Here is a 24,754-nt window from a genome sequence, read left to right on the forward strand (position 1 = left end):
CTTCACGCCCAACCTCAGGTATACATATCGTCCAAGGAATGGAGACCTGCTACAGAGGAGACTATTGTTCGTCTTTGTCGCATAATGATTTCCAGAAATTCTACAGCTTATCTGTTCTGCTGTTGCGTCTTCTTTCTTGTGGAAAAAAGAATTAATGTTTATTTGGACACGCTATGATAAGAACGGACAATGAAGTTTGGATCGTGAACTGGTACAAGAGAGCGAATGGTTGAAAGTAGTGTGAGGGTCATTGTCATCACAAGTCTAGAAAATGCATGACAAGTCTACAAATGACAGTACAATTCAGATACACCTAAATTGAAATCCACTGCCACAATGGAGTCTCGTCCTAGGTATCCCGCCATTGCGACTATATCGACTAGTTTCTACACCCCTCATACGTCTTCGTCGTTGTCTTCATTTGATTGGTGAGACTCGACGAGTAACCAACAGCGAACTGAGATGGAAACATATTGAAAACTTGAAGACTGTTTCATCCACCAAGAGTGCAATGGCCAGAAGAGTTGTTGACAATGACTCCCACCTTTATTTTTTTGTTCGGGGTTGCCCGCAACTTACGTCATTCAGCAATAAGGTGTGATTATTTGTCCATCATGAAACTGCCACAGCCAGGCTATTTTATGTCTTACATCTGACTGACTTTCAATCAGATATTACATACAATCGATATCCAAGCCGTTATTCGTGTCAGGCGATACGCAGGAACAGTCAAACATTATACGCACTTTTGTCCTTTCACGCTTCGAATCCTACAGGGCCAGTACTTTCTTTTGTTGGTGCCTGCATGCAGTTTTGTTAGCAGAAGTGCCATACAAGTCTTTCCGCACCATTAGAGACGCTGATCTTCGAAGCATATGCACATAATGCCTCAGTAGGGCCTGTCTGGGTCGCTCGCTGCATTCCGTGACCCTGTGACCTCGGCGTGCGACAAGATGTAGCGTGCAAACAAACCGCTTGAGCCGAGTGTCGCAGACGAGTACTTTGTGGACTTGAGGCGATGAGCCATTTGAGGGGTAACCAGGGGACGGCAACGAGGATTCCATTCAGAGGACATGTCAGATGACAGCTGGAGTTCACGGGATTCAAAGACGAAAGGACGTGTGTTTAAAAAGGATTCAATACAGACGAAAGTATCAAAGGTTAGTGTGGAGAAGTAAGTCCAAATGACCCAGTGATCATCGGTGTAAGGAATACTTGTTAAATTATCGAAGACTCGTTAAAGATCAGTCTGCAAGATAAAATATAAATGTAATACTGACGGTTAGTGTACAGAATTTAGGTTCAGATAAGTCTAATACTCAAGATTAGTGTACACATTTTGTTCTGTTCAGATAAATGAAGGACTGGTGCATAGAATACAGTTAGGACAACGATTTTGAAAAGTTTGTTGTGAAATTCACATCCGAATTTGGTGCAGTCTCTTACATAGTCGATACCTAAGGACAGAGCATATTTATTTCAAAGACTTCCTAGTTTACTAAAACAAATGGATATGTTGTCAATTATATCTCGTTTCGTTAATCTATAGGGAGTGTGCAATGAAAAAGAAACACTAACGGCTATGAAATAACATTTACAGACTGAATAGGTTACACGAAAAAAGAAAATAACATTCAGATTAACACTACTTACGTGCTTGTGTGTGTATGAGAAGGGGGATGTTAATATATGCAAATGAGTATCTGGCAGTGATATGTGCAAGTCTTCAATATGTGGCTGTATAGTCTTGTTTCACGGCACCTTCATTCCGTCGTTTGCTCACATGCAAGTGCGGAAGGTGTTATTCTTTTTGAGGAGCTGCAATGAGTGAATCAGGGCAAGTGTTTGTTCATTCACGAATACGCACCCGCGGTCATAAACATTCTTTTATTAACGTGCCGACGCGTGTTCAAACGATGTGACAGCTCCGACATTCAGCTCGTGAGAGTAATAAGAACTCTGCAGTTGTGCGATCGTAAAGCAATCCTGAACCAAAAGCCCTCGGCAGCAAATCTCGCCCTGGTCTCGCGTAAATCGCGATTCTCCTCTCGGATTCTCAGAGCTCCAGGGCACGACCAGCAGTTACGCATGCGCGCAAAACAAGTCCTTGTTCATGAACCTGCCATGGTGCCTGTGGAGCTTGCCGCGGAGTGATTTCTCTCTTCCTTGACAGGGGACGATCGAACGGTGACAGATAAAACTGTTCGGGCCCATGACACCAAGTCAGAAGATCTTGGGAACCGGTCGTGAGATTCAGGGGCACTTGCGTTAGAGGACGGTGGCATGACCGTTTAACTCTTCTCTTTTGACAGGTGAGGCCATGATTACCCAGCACACAGATCATTTATTTGACAGTCACGGGTCATATACTTCTGAAACTGTTTTCGCTTTGATGCCTGCCATTACGAAGAACATAACACTCCTGAATTTGTGACCTATCCTGTTTGCCATGACTTAGCGTGTCATGCAGCTAAGGCGACCAGCAATAACAACCAGTTCTTCCTAAATTGGTTAATTAATTAATTTGATGAGAATTATTGAAGTTGAAATTCAATGGTCACATTGTTGTTGGTGTTGTTTTTTAGGTTTATGCCAACATTGCTCGTAAAGATTGCATAGTTTATACTGTCTAAAATAACACGTTTACATTACTAGAGAACATGTTTAATTATAACATAGTTGGTAAACCTTCCAGAGGCCAATAAGACCATGGAAATGTTTCAGTGTTCAAACTTTTATAGAAATTTTGATAAAATTTCTTGAGTGCCCCAGGATGTTTAGAAGAGTTTCGATTCTGGGGATCTGAAAGAAAAGGAGCTTCAAATCACCGAAACTAGGAAGCTGTATACTCTTTACACAAAATAAGCTGTCAGAAGATTCAAGACGCTCAGACTTATTTTTGACTACCCTGCCATAAGGTTTGAAAAAGGGTCGTAAACAATATCTTTAGAATTCTTTGTCTGATTTTTGCCTATAGGCTTAATGAAAGGTGTAGACAACTGATGAAAGTTGTTTATGTCGATGGGTGTCAGCGGACTGACGTCCCACACTCACCGACCCACCGGCACTTGGCAGCGATTTACTCGGGATTTGTTTTGTCAGATGGTCTGACAGCCATTGGTAGGCAGCGAGAGTTTGTGATTATGTCTGGCTCTGTTAGGTAACTCGAGCGGTTAAGTGCCTGTTAAGTTTCTCTTGTGTGGTACGCCTGCAAGGACAGTTTCTAAAGGAGTAATGTTCGCTTCTAGACAGAACTGAGTGAAGCGTAAAGACACGCACACATACACACATTATCTCACCCCCACGCGCGCGCGCGCACACACACACACACACATATTCTTCTCTCAAACTCGCATACACAATCTCTCTCTCTTTCACACACACACACAAGACTAATTCCGTGGCAATTCCTATATATCTTACACCTGAAGTTTGTCAGAAATTGCATTGTACATGCCAAAATGAGGTAGATAAAAATATTCGACATATACCATGACAGATCATTTGAAGGGCTAGTCGCGAAGTCCTTTTTTTCAAGCGCTTTACACAAATGATATACAGAAGTCAAATCACTAGCAGGCATGCAATCTCATTCACCTATAACAGACACGCCCACTTCTACAAAAGAAATACCCGCTCATACACGAAATAAAAAGAAGACGTTAATTGCGTCTTACATTTAGACTTAAGGGTGGTATGAGAATCAGTGACGAGGGCCGACGGGTAGTGTTCCGGGTTGATGGGGTTTGTATACACTATATTTAGCGGCGACCTGTCCCTTGCTGTAAACATAATTGTGGTTGATACAGCAAATCTCGTGGATTACTAAACCGATTGTGTTATTACACATTTTTGGGGTCCTTGTGTAATTTTATAAATGATCGTTATGGCTTGTGACTGTGAGTACCATTGTTTGATTATTTATTTTAAATCTGTTGGTCAGTCTCCCACAGTTCGTTCTCTGCCTCTTGATTGCCTCTGACAACCGTACAGCAAACGCACACCTCAATCCACACATCTAAGATGGACGAAGGACGGCTGGCGATGGTGCTGCGGCGGGTGGAGCAGCAGCGGAAGTACGTCTACATGGTCAACGACATCGTGCGCGCGCAGCACGGCCTGCTGCACGGATGCCTGGCACGTGAAGAGCGCGAGGCGACCCTGAAGCTGACCAAGTCTACCCTAGAGGTCCGGCGCGCCATCGTCCGCCAGAGGGTGCTTCTGCAGTGCCTGGACATGCGAAGGAGGAAGGTGTTGGCCCGCGACCCGACCCCCATGTGCGGGGCCTACGGTGGCAAGCCGCTCTGGGCCATGTCACGCGACATCGATCACGTGATCGCTGACAACCACCCGCGCATGCGCAGAATGCGTCGTGTGCGAGACATCATGCGCCGCAGCCTGGAGACCGGTGCCATCTTGGACAAGGAGGCTGTCTCGCGCAGGATGGATGAGTTTTTCGAGGAGAAGAAGAAACAAGATGGCAAGAACGCCAATCGCCGGCCTGCCGAAGAAGCGCCGAGAGATCGGAAGCGCATCGGGTTACCTCCCTTGGGGAACAAGGCTCAAGCTTTTGCAAGTTTGGCGATCGCTACCAATGGGGGAAAAAACGATCAGAGAATCTTAAAAGGAGGGCAAATTATAAATGATTTTTCTCCTCCGGTTGAAGTACAAGTGGTTGCATCTGAGAAGGTTGTAGAGAAGAGCGAGTTGAAAGACGAAAGCGAACAGTCCCATTCACTCTTAAAACCAGTAGCGGAGGAAGAGCAGAATCAACCCCAAGAAGAACAGAGTGACTTTGATAACAAAAATGATGAAGATGTTACCGTTGAAACAACTTCCGCTATAAACCACCAGGATGATCATGTGACGGAGGCAAAGAGGTCGGACCAGCACGAGAATAATGTCAACGACAGAATGACCAGCCCGAGGAAGAGCATCAGAAACTGTAGAGACGACAGTTCAGACTTGGGCCTAGCGCTCAGCAGGCGGGCATCCCTTGTGCTTCCACCCATACAGATAACACAGTCCTTAGCTTCAGTAAGGAAGAGCTAGCTACAGAAAAAGTAGCTTACAACTAAACAAATAATGTAACTGTAGTGTAGATGGAATTTCTGTGTGTGGCTAATGTATTGAGTCTTAATACATCAACGAAAAGTGCACTTTATACAAATGTGCGTTGCTGCTTAGTGAAAATTTTCAACCAGCTGTGTGTTTCAAGTCACAGCTTAGAAAATAGTATTCCTTTACTGTGTTTGTGAGCTTGTGACAGATGTCCGAACAATCCAAAACTAATCAGGACGTGCACTGTTATTTCATAAGATAAAATTTTGAAATATTTTTCTCGATGGCACTCGCAAATATGCTCTTTCCTCACGCTCTCTCTATATATTCCTCAAATACATTTAACAGGATGAAAGTACACACAAAGAGAGGGAAAGCTATTTTGTACATACTGCTTTACGAGTTTGAATTCGAAGCAGTCACCGACTCTTTTAAAAAAAGGTAACCTACAAACAACAGCTTGATAAAAAGGATTGGTACAAACAGCGGCACGGCGTCTATCCTGTTCTTTATGAGCGCAGGTGTGAAAGAAAGCACTTACAGCAAGTAGATAAAGTGGGCAGCCTTACATCTCAGGTAAAAGGGGGTATTAAGGTCACTCGAGACAATAGACTACCTGTGAGGGTTCGATATACTGGAATTGTCATTGTCAACTAGCATTAGATTTCAGGTGCATGTCTCTCGAGATGTGAGGGCTGGATGGGATATTACTGTTAATATTACTGATGGGATACTGCTACTAATGTTGCTATTACTGTTACTGCTGACTGTAAACTCAGCTAGCTGTCCCTCACAGCAAAAGTTCTTGCGCAATAAGGTCAGAAGGAGATGTTCAGTGAGAAAAGAGCTATTACTGTATTTTGCTGAAATAATGTAAAGAGTATTGTACTTAGCGACTTTCTTTTTTAACCTGCAGAACTTATTGATCAGGGAAATAAGGATGGGGGACGTTGGAGAGAGAGAGAAAGGGAAAGATAGTGGATGGAGAGAAAACCTGGCAGATGGTGAAAGGTACAGACTGGCTCACACAGACACATGTCGCACGCACACACACTAAGGCCACGCAGTAATGCATAATGTAGCTTTTAACCCCACCGCACAAGTCCACCTTAAGGAGCTATTAATTTTACTGTCTAAGCAGACAAAAACAGTTCCGTTTTACCGCAATGCGAAATCGTGTCAGAAACAGTTACGTTGAGTCAACAAACGAAATCTCCTATCGGTTTTTTTTTTTTTTTGCTAAAAAAATTAGTGAGATTGGTGTGATAGACTGAACATACGTCCAAAGAAAAAAATTAATACAAATAGGAGAAGAAGGGGACGGCTAGCGTGCTCTCCCTCAAAATGAAGTATCCTCCTCCTCGGCATCATCTTCTTCTCCTCCTCCTCCTCCTCCTGTATTTCTTCGATTCTGTTTTCGTCTCTTTTTGTGTTCTGACTTTAAACTAAACAATAATGGCAGCAGTCCGACAGAAAAATCGTAAAATGGAAAAACATTCCGATTCCGTTATCGAATTTCCGACGCGATCGTTATGGTAATTTTCTGCAAGAGGAGCATGCATTGTGTCACCGACACGCGGCCTTCCCCAGACATGTTAAAAGTCCGTGCACTGGACAGTCTCGGGGAAGTGGGAGAGGTTACTGTTTTCTAGGTGACAAAAAAAGGAAGGGCGTATCCCGAGATGAAATTTCGATCAATGTCCCCTTTACTTATAATTCTTTACACAAATAAAGTTTTGGGTCATAATTGTTGTTATGGGCGGGATAAACTTCGCCAAAGCCTTTTGTATTTTTTTCACAACAGATTTTAATTCAAAAGGAGAGGGGCCGGCAGCCCCAATCCTAGCACAGCCTTTGCTAGATTCGTAGTCTCTTCAAGGTATTTTATTTTGAAAGCTGTGACATCAAACCGATAGTAAGATTATCTGCTAGGTTGAAGAAGAGTCCTTGAATGAGCTTTTCAGGACATTCTATCTGTAAAGATAAGAAAGTGTTATGAGTGTCGTCTTTGTCATGCGAATCTTTTCAGGCAGTCTGATATGCACACAATGGTTTCTGAGGTGAATGTGGATTAGTATGTCTTCCTGCTGATATCCTGCTGTCCAAATATGACCATAAAGAGCCTTAAAAGGATCGAGCAAAGAGGATGTGAAATCGTAATATTGGTCGTACTGCACCCTATACTTTATTTCCGAGTAACTAAAGACAAACATGAAATATTAACAGTAGTCCCTATTTATACATACATTCATAATTCGAAAGAAGGACGTGGCTCTTAAATCTGCATTACAAAGGGTTTTTTAATATAAATTCAAAACTGACTAAATACTTCGATCATTTCGCTGGCTTATATAGGTATATCTAAATGAGCGGTACCGAAATCACTGACAGCTGCACTCTGCCATCGAGGCAATTCGTCGAATGATTTACACTATATTCATTATCACTCTAATGTATAAATATTATTTGGAAGTTTCTCTTATGAATCAGCGCATTAATGTGCTTTCACAGACAAGTCGCCGGCCATTACGAACATGGCGGAGCTGAAGGGGGCGTACGTACGTGGAGTTGATCGAATACGTCGTTTGCTCCACTCACTCGATACCCTTAGCCTGAGCTAAATCTCGCTTTAAAATAAAATCTTAACTCGTGTGATTTTACAACGCCCTAGCCTAATTTAAATCGACGAAAACACCTAAAACATCCCTATCACACGGAGCACGACTCGATCCTCTCTCCCCTTCCAATCTGTTTTAATTAAAGCTAGTAATGGATACCCATACTCTCTGGCTCACTTCCACTCCCTACTGCTCAATGGAATCGTACTCGATACCTGTGCTGAAGCATTGTCATCTCCGTTTCAGACAAGTCATAAATACTACTGCTCTTAATTTATTGAGCAGACGCGAAGGAACTCCAAAAATGTAACTGGGAATGCGCCAAATTTAAAGTTAATGAATCTGATAAAATGACTTTTGTCACGAACCCCATCTGTGTCATGTGAACTTACGTTTATTTTAGAGTGCTTTTATTCCCGGATTTTAAAGTCATTATTATTTTATACAGGAATAACTATTTCCTGGAATAGTTTTCATCGCTTTCTTTTAAACCCGGAAAAAATTCTTCTATCAGGGGCAGCAACTGGCAACATCATTCCGATCTAGCCGTCTGCTGCATTCAGAATTATTTTCGTGGGCAAACAGCAGGGATTCCTAAGTTTAGTAAGTATATATAAAGTTCATTGTTACTCATTTATTTTATAATAAACAAAGTTTACTTCTCTTTAAAAGTAAAAATTATTTCCAAACATATTTTTCGATTTAGTGTTGGGTTTCACTGACCCAGACCGGTGCTCGCCTTTGACTGACACATCACCACAGTGAAAGTTAAACAGTAACAAGAAAAATAAGTAAACAGCATCAGTATAGTTAGTTACTTATTTTGGGATCATCGATATTATATGAATATCCTCAGTAACCTGGAAGAATCCTAAGTGAATTATCAGGATGTAACTAGCAGAATCACTAGTGTGGCTGTCTGCTACACTAGATGGCTGTGACAATAGTATTTCAAATGTAATTCTTACCTGCGTTCTGTTGTCAGTCACTGTATAAATATAATTTTGAGCATAACTGATATTAATATTCTTGCTGTGGATTGGAAGTTAGTCAAAATTATTGCAAGTCAGAATCACAGCCTGCATGTTATCACTGCATTGATATTCCCATACTCACATTATTAGTTGCATTGATCCTCACATTATAAGTGTTACAGAAAAGCATAATGCGAAGAATACAGAGCAAAACATTTTTTGAGCATTGCAAAATGTCCTGTGTTGCAAGGGTTAACAATACTTATGTGGTGGCAAATTTAACATCTTAATTGTTGATCGAGTAACCTATTCAGAGCAGTCTAAACTGAAAAGAGGTGTGGCAGTTGCAAGATAAAAAAAATAAACCTTTGTTTCTTGACTTTTTTCCAAAATCAGGGTTAATATTTTCAAATTTGTGTGTGAGTGTTTGTGTGCATGCACACGCATTCATGTACACATGTGTAAGAAAGAAAAAGTTATTAAAAGACAGATTTGTAGCAATGACACAGTTAAACTTGTGTAAAATGACCTATATTTTTATGTGACAGGTTTAGAAAGTCTTCCTTTTTTGTGACAGTGCAACAATTTTCCTTAATAATAGTAATGAAGCTTATGCTATGCTTCTGTAAATTATTGTGCATGCAGAATTTAAAACCAAACAGTTTGTATATGCAAGCACTACTATGCAAATAAATATTTTTTCACTAATAATTGGAGGAAAGAATTTTAGATTCAGGGTGATTTTAATTTCTTTTGCAATTTACAGAGCTACACAAAGGTTTTATTTTATTCTTAATATGGCCACTACAATTGAAGTAGCTGATGGAAATGCCTTCCATGAAGCTATAGCGTCAGTTCGTAGTGATGCAACCGAAGACACCTATGTCCTTTGTGGTCATGTAAATGGGGACCCTAATCGCATTCAGGTGATTTATAGCTTCTTTTATTTAATAAATAAAGCTTTTTTTTGCTCTGTATATAACTTGTAAAACTTATAAATTGTGTGTGAATTTGTGCAGTCATGAGAGAATGCATGCACATTTATTAATGTGTATTTTGATTACACAGGAACAACTTTTTTTTATTGAAGATGCTTGGAGATATTAATGTATAGACCCAGGTATTAATGTATTGATTCATGTTTATGTATGAAACAGGTGTTAAAAGTGGGTCAAGATACGTCTGAACTGGCAACTTTGCTGGATGACTCTCAGGTCATGTATGCTTTAGGTCGATATGAGACCAAGTTTGATATGTCTACCACAGTAAAGTTTGTCTATTTCCGATGGTAAGTGAAGCATTAGCTTGCAGAATATTTCAAAATTAATCTTTTCTTAAAATAAAATCTTATAGGATGTAACTGTAAGTACTTTGCAGTAAAAGTCATCTTGAGATTCTAAATAAAAGTTTTTCAGTGAAAATTTGTATGTATTCCTAACTGACTATTTAATCACATAACTGGTCAACTCACACCTGATATAATTTTGCAGCAGTCAGTCATCAAACTTTGGAACTAGCTACATGGATTGCAATCTTGTCTAAAGGTCCTAAATGCTTGTGAATGTTTATACAGAAGACCACCTTTGTTCAACACATGAGTATATCTGATTTAAGCATTGTCAGTCAATATCTAGCTATAAATATAAGCATTTCCTTTCTGCAGAAACAGTTGTTTGACGCTTTTGTTGAAAAAAAGTGCGTTTTGATCTCTAGTGTTTGAGCATGCCTTATATTTTGTGCAAAACACTTGAGCATAGAGATTTAAAAGCATAGGGCAATAAAAAGTTATGTATATACATTTTTGCAGCCCCATTCCTTAAACCATACCACACATTGCGGATGAAATATTTAATTTTGAATCTCAAATACTCCTAAGAACTTTCCTAAGACAAAATTTTTTATGTCCCTAGACGATGTATAACCACATTACCATAAAAGATATCATAACTAAAAATGACATCAATCCCCACCACCCTTTTTCGATGTCAGCTAACATATTGTAGGGATTCCAAAGTTGCGATAATACTCATATTAGTTCAGTGTGTTTAGTGTTTATGTTATAATGATCAGAATGAAGTGAAATGCTTAAGATATTCATGACCAACATATAGATAAGTCACAAAATAGCTCAGATTGTTGGATTGGTGTCTGCTTGTCTTACAGGCTTGAGGGAGGCAGCTCTCCACATTTTACGTATTTCTCTTTGATTTGTTTGTTATTTTATGACTATTGCAAGTGCTTTCTTTTTTTGTTAATAGTGTGCGGAACTGTGACTTTTTATTTTTCATCCACGTCTTTCTAATTCTGAGTTAATTTTTTTAACGCGCTCTGAGTCTTTCTTGATACTGGGAAAGGCGCTGTGGAAATCACCCTTATTATTATTATTATTAGTTTTTTCCCTTAGATGTTTCAAACTCTTTCATCATCAAACCCAAAACTTCTTTTTTTAAAAAAATCTGGCTGCAGGATTGGGGATAAAGTGCCAGTTGCCAAGAAGGGTCGATATGGAGTAGTAAGAGGAGAAGCAGAAGCACTATTTTCCCCATACCACCTTTTTGTAGAGTCCAGCAATGCAGAAGATTTTAACAATGATCGTATTCTGCAGCAGGTAAGAGAGAAGATATTGAATTTTCAGTCAAATGGTAGAATTGCAATGTAAATTTATGATAAACATTCTACCTGATAATGTTAAATATATTTCATTTCTCATTGCACTTTAATTTTCTTCTTCGGCTTTGCTTGTTTCAACATAAATCTATACAATAACAACTTTTGAACTTCCTTACAATATCTATAAGAGAGCAACAAAATGATGTTCTATTAAAATTATGTTAGATATTACAAAATATTTTTTTAAACTTATAAAAGTCAATAAATTGAGGGGTTTTTAATAATTAAATTATTGATAACACAGAACATAAAAAATACACATCAAGTGATAAAATGTTGAACTGCATACACATACTTCTACATAAAATACACTGTGTACTTTTTATAAAAAAAAAAGTATTGTCCTTTCTTTTTAACCCTTCACAGGAAAATCATTCTCTATAATTCCAACCAATTTCTCACAGTATCTGCTGATTAATGCAGTATATTCACACATGCTAATGGCGCCTCCACTTCAGTTTGAACTACCATTACTTATGCTCACATATGCAGCCATTATTTTATAAATTAAATAACATATTTTTTTTAAATTGTTGCTTAAGCTGGAGGAGACATCAGGAACAAAATCTAAAGTTCTGGACTCAACAGAAGGTCGCCAGATGCGAGGTTTTACTCAGACTCAACTGCCAACACGTGACAACCGTGCCAAATTTGGTGTCAGTAATGTTGCCAAGGAGGGGGCAGCTGTTGGTGTTGAAGATGAGGTTCTGGCTCAAGTTGCAGCAGTATGCAATGATGCTAATCCAGTCAGCTGGCTTGTGGCAGGTGATTCAATTCCCCACTCCCCCCACCATTGTTTTCTCAAGTAGCTGACATTTTTTATTAAGAAGATTAAAACAAGCATAAAGGTAACAATGTTTGAATCTCAGGAATTTATTTAAAAGATAAACGATACTTAAATAGAACTTTTACATTGATGTTTAAAGGATACAAGGACAATAATCCAAAAGGTCCAATCGTGGTAGTTGGAAGTGGAGAAGGGGGCCTTGGTGAGGTAACTTCTTTGCTGGATCCTGCAGTCCCCATGTATGCTTTCTACCGTGTCACTGACAAAGTGGATGACATCACCACTGTCAAGTTTGTGTACATTGTTTGGTAAGTGATGATGATATACTTTGGAGGACATCTCCTTCTCAACCTTTTATCTCACTCTCCCTTGAGTATATGGTGTTGTTTTCTCTCGATTTTGATGGTGATGATGAAAATAAAGAAGTAATAATTGCAGGTTCCTAAAAAAAAATAATGAAAGTGAAATAGATCGATTTTTAGACAACAGACTCCTAATTTGATTGAAAGAAAAGATAAGAACCCGGTTCTCTTAGCTTAGAAGGCATGAGAGATTGTGATTTTCAATGTCTAGGACTTTCCATCTCTCTTCTACGACTTTTTACTATCCATAGCAAAGAGAATGAGCTTTAAATATGCAACCATTTGTGCTGAAGTGTAACAGCCACACACAAGGTTATTTGTCATCTCTGCTGTGGTAGTAAAAACTTCAGTCTTAAGCTTAATTTTAAAAAGAAACTTAAAAACCTTATGCTAAATGGTCAAGCTTCTCAGTACACATGGAATGCAAAAGGGAGGTAGAAACTGCTCTGGAGATAACACCATATATTTCTTATCTTGCTGTGTTGGGTATCAAGTTTGTGGTGCCTCTGCCTGGACAGCTGGGTCTGCCACATTAGGTAGACTTCAAGCTACTTAAGATAAAGCCTATTCATTAGTGTAGATAGAATCTCATGTGTGCCTTGTACTCCTCTGTCCACTGGTGTGAAAACTTTCTGCCTTTAAACTTACAACTACCCCAACCTGGCAAGTACAACTAAGGGAGAATCCTTGTTTTTATAACTTATGATGCTGTCTCCAACTCTGACACAGTGTAATAGGTCAGTCTGAATGGCGAGCTGGTCAGAGGTCTGAATAGATTTGTTAAAAGATTGTATTTCTTATTTAGATAATTTTTTTTTATTTTACTTTTTTTTAAGGATTGGAGAATCAACAAAGCCAATGACACGTGCTAAAATCTCAACACATAAAGGTGTGGCAGAGCAAACGTTCACACCTGCCCACATCACTATCTTTGCTTCTGATCTTTCAGATCTGTCAGAGAACATTATCATGCAAAAGGTTTGTACTTCTAATGATAACTCTAATGGTATTCTTGTTCCTGCCATGCACAGTGTGCTAGCATACTTGCCTTTTGTTTGTGTGTGAATGTGAGAGAAAAGGGGAGGGTGTGTGTAAATGTGTATGTGGTTATTACATGGGATCATAGAGAGTTTCTTTGTGTGTGTGTGAATGTGAGCAAGAAGGGCAAGGTGTGTATGATGTGTATGTGATTATTATTCATGTCTAAGAAAATTTCTCTATATATGTGTGTGTGTTGATCTAAGTGGTTGTAAAAGGTCATAGAGTGTAAAAGAGAAAATGTGCATGCGTGCACGCACGTGCATATATGATAGAGAATAGATCTTTACCTTGTCTATTATATATATATTAATCAAAGCATGAAGCACATTTGTTATACACAGTAAGTCATAATAACTGTATATTGTTATTGTTGATGTTTTCCTGGTATGTGTACATGTGCATGAATAACTAATCACTTCACTACAGATACATGTACACACTGATTGTTTGGCCGGTGGGTTGATTAACTGATTGATTTGTTTCAGGTCAGGTCTGCCTCGGGCTCTCAGTCTCATGTCAAGTAGGCTTGCATCAGACCCTTACTTAGCTTGAATGCCAGCCAGATCCACTTGCCATCTGTATGTTATCTGCACCAGTATGTCCATTCCTCCTAACCTGTATGCAGACCCTGGAGTCCTCCACCTCAGTTTAATCAAAATATAGCTGGCTTCCAGACTTTACATTTCCCTATACCATGCACCTCTGAACAGCAGGATTCTTCTTTCTCCCTGACCATAATTTTGCAGTAAATCAAATGGGTCCTGGATCATTACCCCTCATCTCAGAAAAATAATTATTATCCATTTGTGGCATTGTGAATGGTTGAATGTTTATGTAGGAAAGCATTTCATATAAGTGTGTTCATGCCTGTTTACAGGTAGTGTGCATTGTGCATACACACACAGCCACATCCACACACAAGTTAACAGATCCTTCTGCATGTGTACTCTTGTAGTCAAAACAGCTCTGAATTAAAGTACAAGAAAGAAGTTGAGTTTTGTGCAAGACTACCACAGATAAAACTATTGTTTGTTATAACATTCTTATATTATTAATTTAAATAAGATCTGAATATTTCTCTAGAAATACATAGCAGTATTGTTGATCTGAGGTTTCCGATGATCAAAGGCAACTGGAAATGTTCATTGCAGCATTGTGTTATTGCATTGTTAGCATCTGAATTAACAAGATGTGATTTTACATGATGTTAAATATTCAATCAGGTCAAATAGCAAATTTCCCTTAACATCTGTAGTTCAGAAGAAACTGTACAAAGTACAAAGATTTGATTTATGCAGGTTTCAGTTGGGTTGTTAATCAAAGTTTTCTTTTACTGGGAGGAACTGCAGTCATATACAAGTTATTAAGTATATTGTGATGATTGCTGAAACTTGAAAAAGTATGAAGAACAGATTAATTTTTGGTTTGTGAGAAATTAAAAACTGTTAAAAGTAATTGGAAATATGCCTTCTAAAGTTTTCATTGTTTTTATCATCTTTCTTTGATACTAATCCTGAAAGCACAGCATTTTTATTTGTTTATTTTACCTAAAATATATACCTCTGAAACTGAGCAGGCTAAGTTAAAGGGTGATCAACTAAGTGACAAATTATAAAACTTGAATTGATGTATGTCTCTGAGAAAATACTTGGCATTTAATCCTGCTTAGCCAGTGAGAACAGCATTCTAGTCACAGTAAAGCTCCAAGATTTAAAAGAAATTGATGCATTTAGATGTTGACTTGGTTGAAATTTTAAACTGATTGGTATTAGAAATGAACAATTTTTTAAAAGCGTTTCTGGTATTTTCCTACATGTGTATTAGATGATCATGTATTATTATTTAAATAACAATGACTGAGTATTCTTCTAGCTTTTCATTTTGTAATAAGTCAACTCCATATAGCCATAGTGGGAATTAAGTAAGCCTATTGTTAATGTTTGTCATTATTCAGCAGAGAAAGTGTTTATAAAGTGAGGAAAATATGATAGCAGAATACGATTGGCTAGAAGGGATGTTTACAAACAACAAAACTACCTTCTTTCAGCTCGTTAGTGAAACACCATGAATTTATATGTACACCCAAGCCCTAAAGCGAGAACTGAATCTGAATGCTTGAAATCTTTGAAAGCTAATTTTATTGGCTATATATCAGTAGTATTATAATTCCATTCGTTATTATTGTCTTCCAGGATGATTTTACAATCATTTGAAGATGTATTAACTTTAACTTTCAAGGTGGAAATCAGTTGCTCAACTTCATTTTCTTCTTCTCACAGCAGTTTACTGAAAGGGGGACCATGCGTAAATCTTTCTCTGTCTAGCTGTCTTAGTGAATTTTTGTGCATTAATGAATGTAAATGCAAGAGTCCTTACAAAAAAAAAGTGTTAAATGATCCTACCACTTTTTGAGTGTTCCATAGTACTTTGCTGATTCTAGGACATCTTGCTCTGCGACAGTTTAACCACATCATTAGTCAAATTAGCATGATGTTAATATGACACGTCGGTTAATATGACACGTCGTTAATATAACATGAGCCCAACTTAAGGGGGTCTGTCCAAACTGGGTCCACTGGAAAGGTGTTGAGGCCCTATGCTCCTTGATGAGTAACAAGGAAGAAACTAAAGTAAACAAAACTAATATGATACTCATGCAACTGTTGGAGAAGTTAAATTAGATTTTTAGTAAAAGTTAATAATCTTTATGAGTTACAACACTTAATGTTTGGACTGAGAACATAGTTCATGATTTCACTTCTGATTTAATTTGCTATGAAAGCAAATGGGCCTACAAAAAATTAATTCCTTGTGTTAATTTGTGTTTGAGTAAAGTTTTGTTATAAATTACATTCCCAAAATGCATTCTTGACTTAATTGTGAGCAAAGAAATTTGTTAGAACAAATTCATCACAAAAGGCATTCCGTTTGTCCACTTTGATTCAAGTTATGCAATACAACTCTTAATCTGAAAAGAACAACTTTTGTTTAACTTTTTTAGTCATGATTGTTTTTTCTTTGTAATGTTTTTTCACTTGTTGCACTTGTTATACATTTTAATGAAAGAAAGCATTTGTTTATTCATATCTTTAAGGATATAAAATGCTCATTTAGCTCATTTTTTGTATTTTGCAATTGGTTCTTTCTACACACAAACTTGTATTTTTTTCTGGGCTGCTGCCGTAGATCTCAAAAAAGTACCCAAATTGATGGTAGACAAGTCAAGTCTGGTCGGCACATTGGTTTATTTACTCATTTGTTCACTGATACCTGTTGACAAACATGCTTGTCAGCCCATACTGATCATCAGGGGGAGCAACTGAATAGCAGTGGTTGACAAATCTCGCCACATAAGCCTGTCTTAAGCAGTGGTAAACAAGTCCGGCATGGAATCAAAAGATACTTAATACCATGACCTAAGACCCACCTTGTAGTATTTGGTATCTTTTATGGATTTGCCAGTCCAGTTCTTGCAAGCCATTTGGCACATGTCCTAGTAGCTTTACTACTGCATAAAGTGAGCAGACATAGCTGTTTCTTTGTGCCACACCATTGGCCTGCTCAGAACTATTGAATGGGGAAGAAGAGAAGGAAGAAGGAGAAATGGCAGTCTGGTCATATATTCTACATAGCATAAATTGTAGCATATTTTTTGGCTAAAAAAAATTTTTTTTGATACAATGAAAATGCACAACAATTATCATTACTGCATGAAAATTGTTATTCCCTATATGCATTTGTTTTTATTGCTTTGTTATCCCTTATACATTTATCTCTTTTGGATATATATATATTTTTTTAAGATCAGAACATTTATTCAACATGTGTTTGTAATGGATTTGGGGAAACTACTGCCACAAGTATTTTTCAATTTGAAAATAGATTATTTTGCTCTGAAGGGGTTTCCTCTGACCTTAGTAGTAACTGCTGTGCCTTTCAAGCTGCATTTAGCACCATCAGTGTATGGAATTGTTCATGTGAGGATGTTCATTTATTTTTAATAGTGATGATGACCTTGCTTGGTCACAAAATAAACTTTTATTTATAAACTGTTTTGTGGAGAGAATGAGATAATTTTAGATTTCTTGCTGTAGCTGTGGCCTTAATTGACAAAACACTTCTGGATTAAATATTCTAGAATCTTCTTTTCCTCAGAAGCATTTTGCAAAAAATCTATGTTGGCTTGTAGAATTCAGACTGAAGCTTCATTACTGGTTGTTGTGTTAACCTGAAAACATATCTTGTTTATTACTTATACTTGTTTGTATTTTAAACACATTAATCAGCATGCATGTGTTGTAGCTTTCACTGATTCCACCTTGTTTGATTAGCCACTCCTTTGCAAACTCTAAACAATGAACCAAACTTGGTTTTAGCAGAAATTTTGACATATATATATATACTGATTATTGTATTTTACTTTAAAATCTAACAACAATCCCCAAGATGCTTTGGAGCATTCCAGTGTATGGCAGGCATGGAACCAGTTTTGGCTTACAGTGCTGATTTCACTGTGAGCTTAAAGGACTTTAAAATCATTGTTCTTGCTTAGATCTGCATATTTCTTTTTTTAAATTCAAATGTGCTGTGCTTTTTCTACAGCAGCCCTGTTAAGATATTTTAAAATATTTTTAGCATTCTCTAATATCCTACCATTGATCATAAAATTTGCTAAAAAATTTCACTGAATCTCTACGTAAATTAGTTTTTGTGATGAAGTCTGTCTAACCAAGGATTCCACAAGGCTTTGTTAAAGTCTGGGAAAATGAAATCCATATTTTAGACCAAAATATTTTATTCAAGAGGCACTTACTACTTTCACCACAAGCCTGGCATTTTGGTTTCTTTTTAATTTCAGCTGTAACATTCTGCTGGGGTGTTATTATCTCACTAGTTTAAGAAGCACAAAAATTGTGCACCATACCTTCTGCTAGAATTAATGAAAATGCCTCCCTGAAGTTGTATAGACTACCATAATACATTGAATTTTAAAAAAAGCAAATTGAAGACTTGCTGTGTATCTTTTTATTTGTCAATATTTTGTTAGACAGCATGTCAACAAATTTTGGATTTTTGTTCAGTGATTAGTTAGGAAGTAATGTATTGTCTTGATATTTGTTTTGTTTTGTTATTTTTGGCACTTCCGAGTATTATTTCTTTTATGAATAATTTGCATGCCCAAATATGTTGCTTTGCATCTTAATTTGCTTTTTTTTCCATGTATTGATTTAGAGGCTCTCTTTATAAACTAAATCTCTGCTTCAGGTTTGGTTAATCTGGGATTTTATTTTAAACCTGTCAACTGGTTTGGCAAAAGCAAAGACTTAGGTAGTATAACAGATGTTTTCTGTGATGTCTTTTTAAAATAAATTTTCTTTTACATTTTGCTTTTGTCACAGGGGTGTGTTATCATTTGATCAGTGACCTGTGATTCTTACATTTTAGATATTACAGAAGGGGAGAACAGCATCTTGCAGATTTTAAGCAGAAAGGAAAAGTAATGGTCCTACAGCTCAGTAACCATGTGGTTTGCCATGTCTAGAGAATGGCATGGGAAGTCTCTTTCATCCATGTCATGTTGCAGTCTTTTTGAATGTATTACAAAAAAGAAACTAAACAAATAAGGCAAAAAGGCCAGAAAGATTTAAAAGTGTAGATTATTAGTCTTTTGAGCATGTAAGGTAGGGAAAACAAAAAACATATAAGTATTTATTAGATTACAGTCTTTTGATCATGCAATAATAATTGAAAATGAAGATGAGTAAAATCAATAGGTGCCTCCCTGTAACCTCAAGAGCTGAATTGAATTTTGCTCTAGCATTAGCCATAATCTTAGGAGCATGTACTGGCTAGCATCAACAGGTCAAAAGTTATTCCTCAGGCAGCAATCGACTGCAGCTAATTTCTTTATCAAAAATTTTATGATTCAGACATTTTGTTTAGTTTTAAAGAGGGAGAGATGTGATGGATTCAGAAAAATCAACAATTTGGTAATTTCAGACATATGAATCCTTGGCAGAAAAACAAAATGTCTGAATCACAAAACTGTTCCTATTTGGGACTTTTGTACTTCTACTGTATTAAGCTTTCAGATACATATGCCTTGTGTTAAATATTATGACAGAGAGAATAGGAGAAAATATGAGAGATTTCAGCATCTAGCACTTTTTGCAATCATGCATGGCAACATACATCACGTCTCTTCTACAAAACACCTTATAGGTTCCATTTGAAATATTCATCCATTTATTAGATTCATCATACTTAAGAAAAAAAAAAATGCACCAAATGGAATTATGACAGAATCACTCAGAAACTTTTTACACCAGCAGATGCATTCAAATTTAACATTTAAAACTAAGATTAAGTGATAACCTCAAACACTTTAAAATGATCATGCAACATGAGTGATCTGACCTCACCAATATTTTTTGCAGTAAATCTTACATCATTGTGAAAATACATGTCAATGCAAGTGTAGGTGACTTGGAAAATGAATGGACCCAGACATCGCACCAGAACCACAAAACACTATGTATAAAGGGATCTAGTTTGACAAGAAGATATGAGACAGGAAATATAATTGAAGCTAAAGGCTGGGAACTGTGTAAGGCATGAGGAGTATTTGTAATCCTTTTTACATGCAGTAAGGTTGAATACTTGGCACATTGCTAGTTGTGGAATTTGTCTTGTATTGTAGGTTACATTTCACAATGTTTGATAAAAAGCATTGTGAACATTGAGGTATGTCTCACATGCAACATAATTTCTCTCTCTCTTGAAGAAGGTACATTTCGTAATGTTAGAATGAGTCATTGCTAAACAACTTTTAAAGCCAAAGGCTAATATGGTAACATTTCCTTTTTATTTTTTTTCTTCAAAGGAATTGGAGGTATGTTGATTAACAATGGGGAGGAAAAACAGCAAGAAGAGAATGAAAAGTGAAGATATTCTGACTTCTTGAAAATGTTCATATGGTGCAAGTTCACTAAAATCAGAACTACTCATAAAATCCTAATTTCGAACCAGTGGCAACATTTGTCTGTTATGTAAACAACATGATAAAGACTAATCAGAGGCAGTCAATACATAAAAGTTGATATCAACAATCCTAGCTTGGATATCAACACTTTTTTCATCTGTTGCATTCATATAAATGCACATTTATAGATTCCTCAAAATGCAAACTGTCATGTACAGCAGTGAAAATTGTAAGGCAAAAAAGGTGTTCAATGTTGTCAAAGAGAAAAGATTGATTAACAATTAAAAGTGCTGATTAAGCTGACACCCTGTACATCATAAAACTCACAACCATTTACAAGTCTAACCCCTGACATCACACCTACAGTCCCAACATAACAACAACAAAACTCAAATATATTTATGTATAATTTCCTCCAAATGCATCAGTTTGATTCTGAAGAAAGTGAAAAACAGCTGTTTTTATTGTTGTGTTTACTGTTAAGCAGGAAAATGGATATTTATTACACCAAGAGACCATGTTTGAGCTTTAGAAAAATAATGAATACAATAAAATTTAAAATAATAGCAAATAAGCACCTTTTTTCCAAGTATTTGTTCCTGTTTCATGATACATGGTGATTGCTGATCACTTCCTTCCTGATCCATTACAGTAACATACATTCTGCATCCATGCAAATCACACAAAGCTGTCCAGCAAGCTTTGTGATTGCATTACTAAACAGTGAGACAAACTAACATAATGCAACACATGCAACTCAAATTATATGCGCATAGTTTTTTCCTTTCCAAGAGAAATTTGAATTATAATGAGTGTGGTGATATTAGGATCTTATCAAAGTTTGAGAATTAACATTGAGCAATACTTTGGATTCCTTATCTAAGGTAGGTAATGTTCACTTTTTTAAAAGGTAATGTGATAAAAAATAAAAATGAAACAAAACAATGAAAGGAGTAATAAGATTTCTTTCTTTTTTTTTATAATCTATTTAATTCGTTTTGTAATGTTTCATGAAGCCTCCCACTGAACAGCAAAACAAGACTCAGATCTTGCTCTATCTGCGTACATACAAATGTGTCACATCTCTAAGTTGCATGAATTATTGCTGCCTTGTTGAATTCTTAACAACCTTTAAGCCCATTTACTCATATAAACTAACAAACACACATATATATATAAATTAAAAAATAAGAAAAAATTTTGTAAAAAACTCTAAGCACTCCAGCTTGAAAAAAGATTATGCAACATGACAAAAAAAGCTTCCAGCCATAACACTGTTTTCTGTGCTGATTATAAAAATTGGCAGTGTTGGGGCTACCAAAACATTACAGGTCAAACAGATGTAATCTTTGCTTCATCCTCCTTCAATCAGGTCTCAGATGTAATATGGTCAATACAAAATTAATTCTATATCAACATGACATGGCTCTTCATCTAAATCTCTTAACTTTACAGATTTTACTGCAGCCATCAGGTTACTCCATTTTTAAAGAAAAAAACTTGCACAATAACCTTAAATGCAATGAATATAAATGAATTAAAATGGTAACGTACCAGTTTTATGAGAGGTTTACAGACCTTTAATTTGAAATTGCAATGACCATTCAACCTTCAGATGATGTTGGTCACAAAGGCTCATACTGTGCATGGATGCATGATACTATACAGTTAGATCTCATCTGCTATTTGTATGAAGCATTTGCTGTACATAATAAAATGTTTTCTGGTGTAAAAAAAGGTGGCCCATATAGTTTTCCATAAAGCAAGGAACACTTTCTCAAAAAATATTGACAAGTTCACAAAGACACAGACCTTCAAGGACAAACAGGTGATCACTCATTTTATTATTTACAAAGAGGAGATTAATATGAAGCCAACGAATTTATAGTAAGGTTGTGATTATTTAAAGCAGCGATTGGAGGTATACAGTTAATTAGAAATGTAATACAAATATACATATTTTCCTAAATGACAATATTGAATCTTTATATGGGTGGGCTTTGATCAGCCACTTAAAAAACAAAATACTTGTACAATATTTATGGTTAATTTATGAAAACCCTTACTTTGTGTAATGTCACAAGCTACTCCCAGCTACAGACCACAGTTTGCTAATCCTTGTGATAAAGAAATCCATCTCTTAGCACAGTTCAACTCTTTATATCACTTGAAATGAGCTGATGCAGAAGTTGGACCTTCACTGAAGCATATTTGCACATGCCTTCATAGCAATTTGAGTATAAACAAAGTATAGTAACCGATACACACCACAGTGATGTATTACTAAAGGAACTGCACCTTCAATATAGTTTCCTAGCAATCCACTACTGCAAAGGACTTAGCATAAATTAGATAAGCTTAACAGGGTACCAAGGTTGTGCTCCTTGAAGTGACATACATGCTGACATGCACATTTGCAGTTTACCAAGATCTGGGTGACACATTTCACTTGCAAATCTTATGCTTCATTCAAGATATCTTTTACTTAAGAAGTCCAAGAACATGTTACTCAGTCACTGTATTAATAGCAATCCCTCACTGGCTTTGAAAAAGCATTTCATTAATCACAAAAAAGTCAACAAGGTCCTTAAGTCTAGTGGCTGTAAGGACTTTGATAAGCTGTAAGCGCGCATGTCTAAGGCATGTCAGTTTGAAAGGGAGCCCAACCCTCTCCGTTCATTACCTTTTTACTTCCCCTGATAAGTACTCTGCTGGGGGAGGGTGGGCAGGCGACTTTTCCAGTCACAAGCTTTCAAGTCAAGCACACACAAACTCTATTTTCAGACCACTAAAGATTTGTCACCAATAATATTTAAATGAAGTTATAATGATATATACATTTGTATTTATGTTTTTTTTAATGATTTGGTTAGCAACCAACACTATGCACAAACCAGTTTGTGCAGCTGCCAAATACCCATCATTTTTTTTATATTTGTTAACAAATCTCAAGTTTTCATGACTCAATTCTTATATGCAGCTTCAACTTGCCGGTGTTCTGTTCAATTTCGGTAGAGTATCTCACAGCACTTAAATTACACCTAATGTATCTAGGATTTACAAGACAACAGAAATTTTATAGCCTAGACATCGAGATTACCACAGCTAAGTTGGCACCATAAAAAATTTTCACATTACAAATGTATCAAATCACCATGCAGATGATGCTAAATATTCAAGCAAGAAAGTCAAGAAACGACATTTGACCCATGACCTCGTAAAGACTAAAAATAAAATTTCAAGGGGGGATAAGCACTTTGCCCCATCTAATTAAATGATTATATTAATTAAATTAAGCTATTTAATTAATTTTAAATATTATTTTTATAATAAACACTTGCAACTTATGCCATTGCAAATTGGTCATGACACACAGTTATTCTCAAATATATATAAAAATAAAGCTTAACCAATAAAAGCAGCAAAACCAATAATAAACCATTGCACTGTAAAGAGACACAAACACCACAAAATGTTTAATTTTTTAAGATACTTTCCTAAATAATACTAACAGAGTCTTTGTGCTCAAGAGGCAGTAATTTTCATGTCACACACATGAATGCCTAATCATCTGCCTGCAACTTATAACCAAATTGTTGATCTCAAACAAAATAGATTAAATAATAATTTTTCGTTCTTTTTGAAGACTATAACTTCATACCCTTACTACTAAACGCTATGCTTAAAACAATATCCATTTCAGAAATGCTGAAATTATATGGGATCTTTTGCTGTGTTCATAACAAGCAAACAAATTTTAAACAATGACCACCTACTTTCTTCGCTTTTTCCTTTGCAGTGGAGGAAACACAGTCCCATTACCAGTCCTGGATTCTAACTTTATGTGTTCTCCAGATGTCTGAGGGGGTGAATGGGAAGCCTCTTTTCTAGCATCTGATGCTCCTGTTTTACTCCTATTGGAGGATGGAGGTTCACTGTTGTGAGTCTGATTGGCAAAGTTATGTGCATTTTTGTTAAACTCAGGTGGGAGGACAGACTTGTGAACATGAATCAGCTGGGTATCGAATATTTCACAGTTGATCTGCATCATACCAATGCTTCCCTCTGGGGGCTGCATGGAATCTGCAAATAAAAAAAGGGAAAAAAAGCCCAAAATTTAAAGTTGGAGATTTTTAAACATTTCTTCTTGAGTGACAGGATATAAAAACATTTATTAAACAATGTATTACAAAAGGTCTACATATTTTACCCTGTGTGGGTTTTCTAAAATGGTGACAACTCAGCCCAACTTTAGTCTA

General features: G+C 36.8%; 2 protein-coding genes across 6 annotated transcripts in view; one reads left to right on the forward strand and one right to left on the reverse strand.

Moving 5' to 3' along the window:
* Positions 1–18,898, forward strand: LOC112576354. 5 transcript variants are annotated; one of them, XM_025258726.1, is made up of 9 exons: positions 830–1,174; positions 8,194–8,286; positions 9,420–9,579; positions 9,811–9,941; positions 11,120–11,261; positions 11,866–12,088; positions 12,250–12,418; positions 13,309–13,450; positions 13,999–18,898. In XM_025258726.1, the coding sequence occupies exons 1-9, from the start codon at positions 1,074–1,076 to the stop codon at positions 14,035–14,037; spliced, it is 1,200 nt and encodes a 399-aa protein (XP_025114511.1). In that variant the 5' UTR covers positions 830–1,073; the 3' UTR covers positions 14,038–18,898. The 5 variants fall into 5 exon arrangements, with proteins under 5 accessions (XP_025114514.1, XP_025114511.1, XP_025114512.1 ...); XM_025258727.1 differs by having other exon boundaries at positions 834–1,160; XM_025258730.1 differs by lacking the exon at positions 830–1,174 and having other exon boundaries at positions 8,188–8,282.
* LOC112575671 (cyclic AMP-dependent transcription factor ATF-6 beta-like) overlaps positions 18,661–24,754 on the reverse strand; it is a 22,254-nt gene continuing 16,160 nt past the window's right edge. The window contains exon 14 of the mRNA XM_025257647.1: positions 18,661–24,578. Within this exon, the coding sequence (XP_025113432.1) occupies positions 24,268–24,578 (311 nt within the window). The 3' untranslated portion in view covers positions 18,661–24,267. The remainder of the gene's footprint in view (positions 24,579–24,754) is intronic.

The sequence above is a fragment of the Pomacea canaliculata genome, linkage group LG11 (genome assembly GCF_003073045.1).
Source record: "Pomacea canaliculata isolate SZHN2017 linkage group LG11, ASM307304v1, whole genome shotgun sequence".
NCBI classification, from domain to species: domain Eukaryota; kingdom Metazoa; phylum Mollusca; class Gastropoda; order Architaenioglossa; family Ampullariidae; genus Pomacea; species Pomacea canaliculata.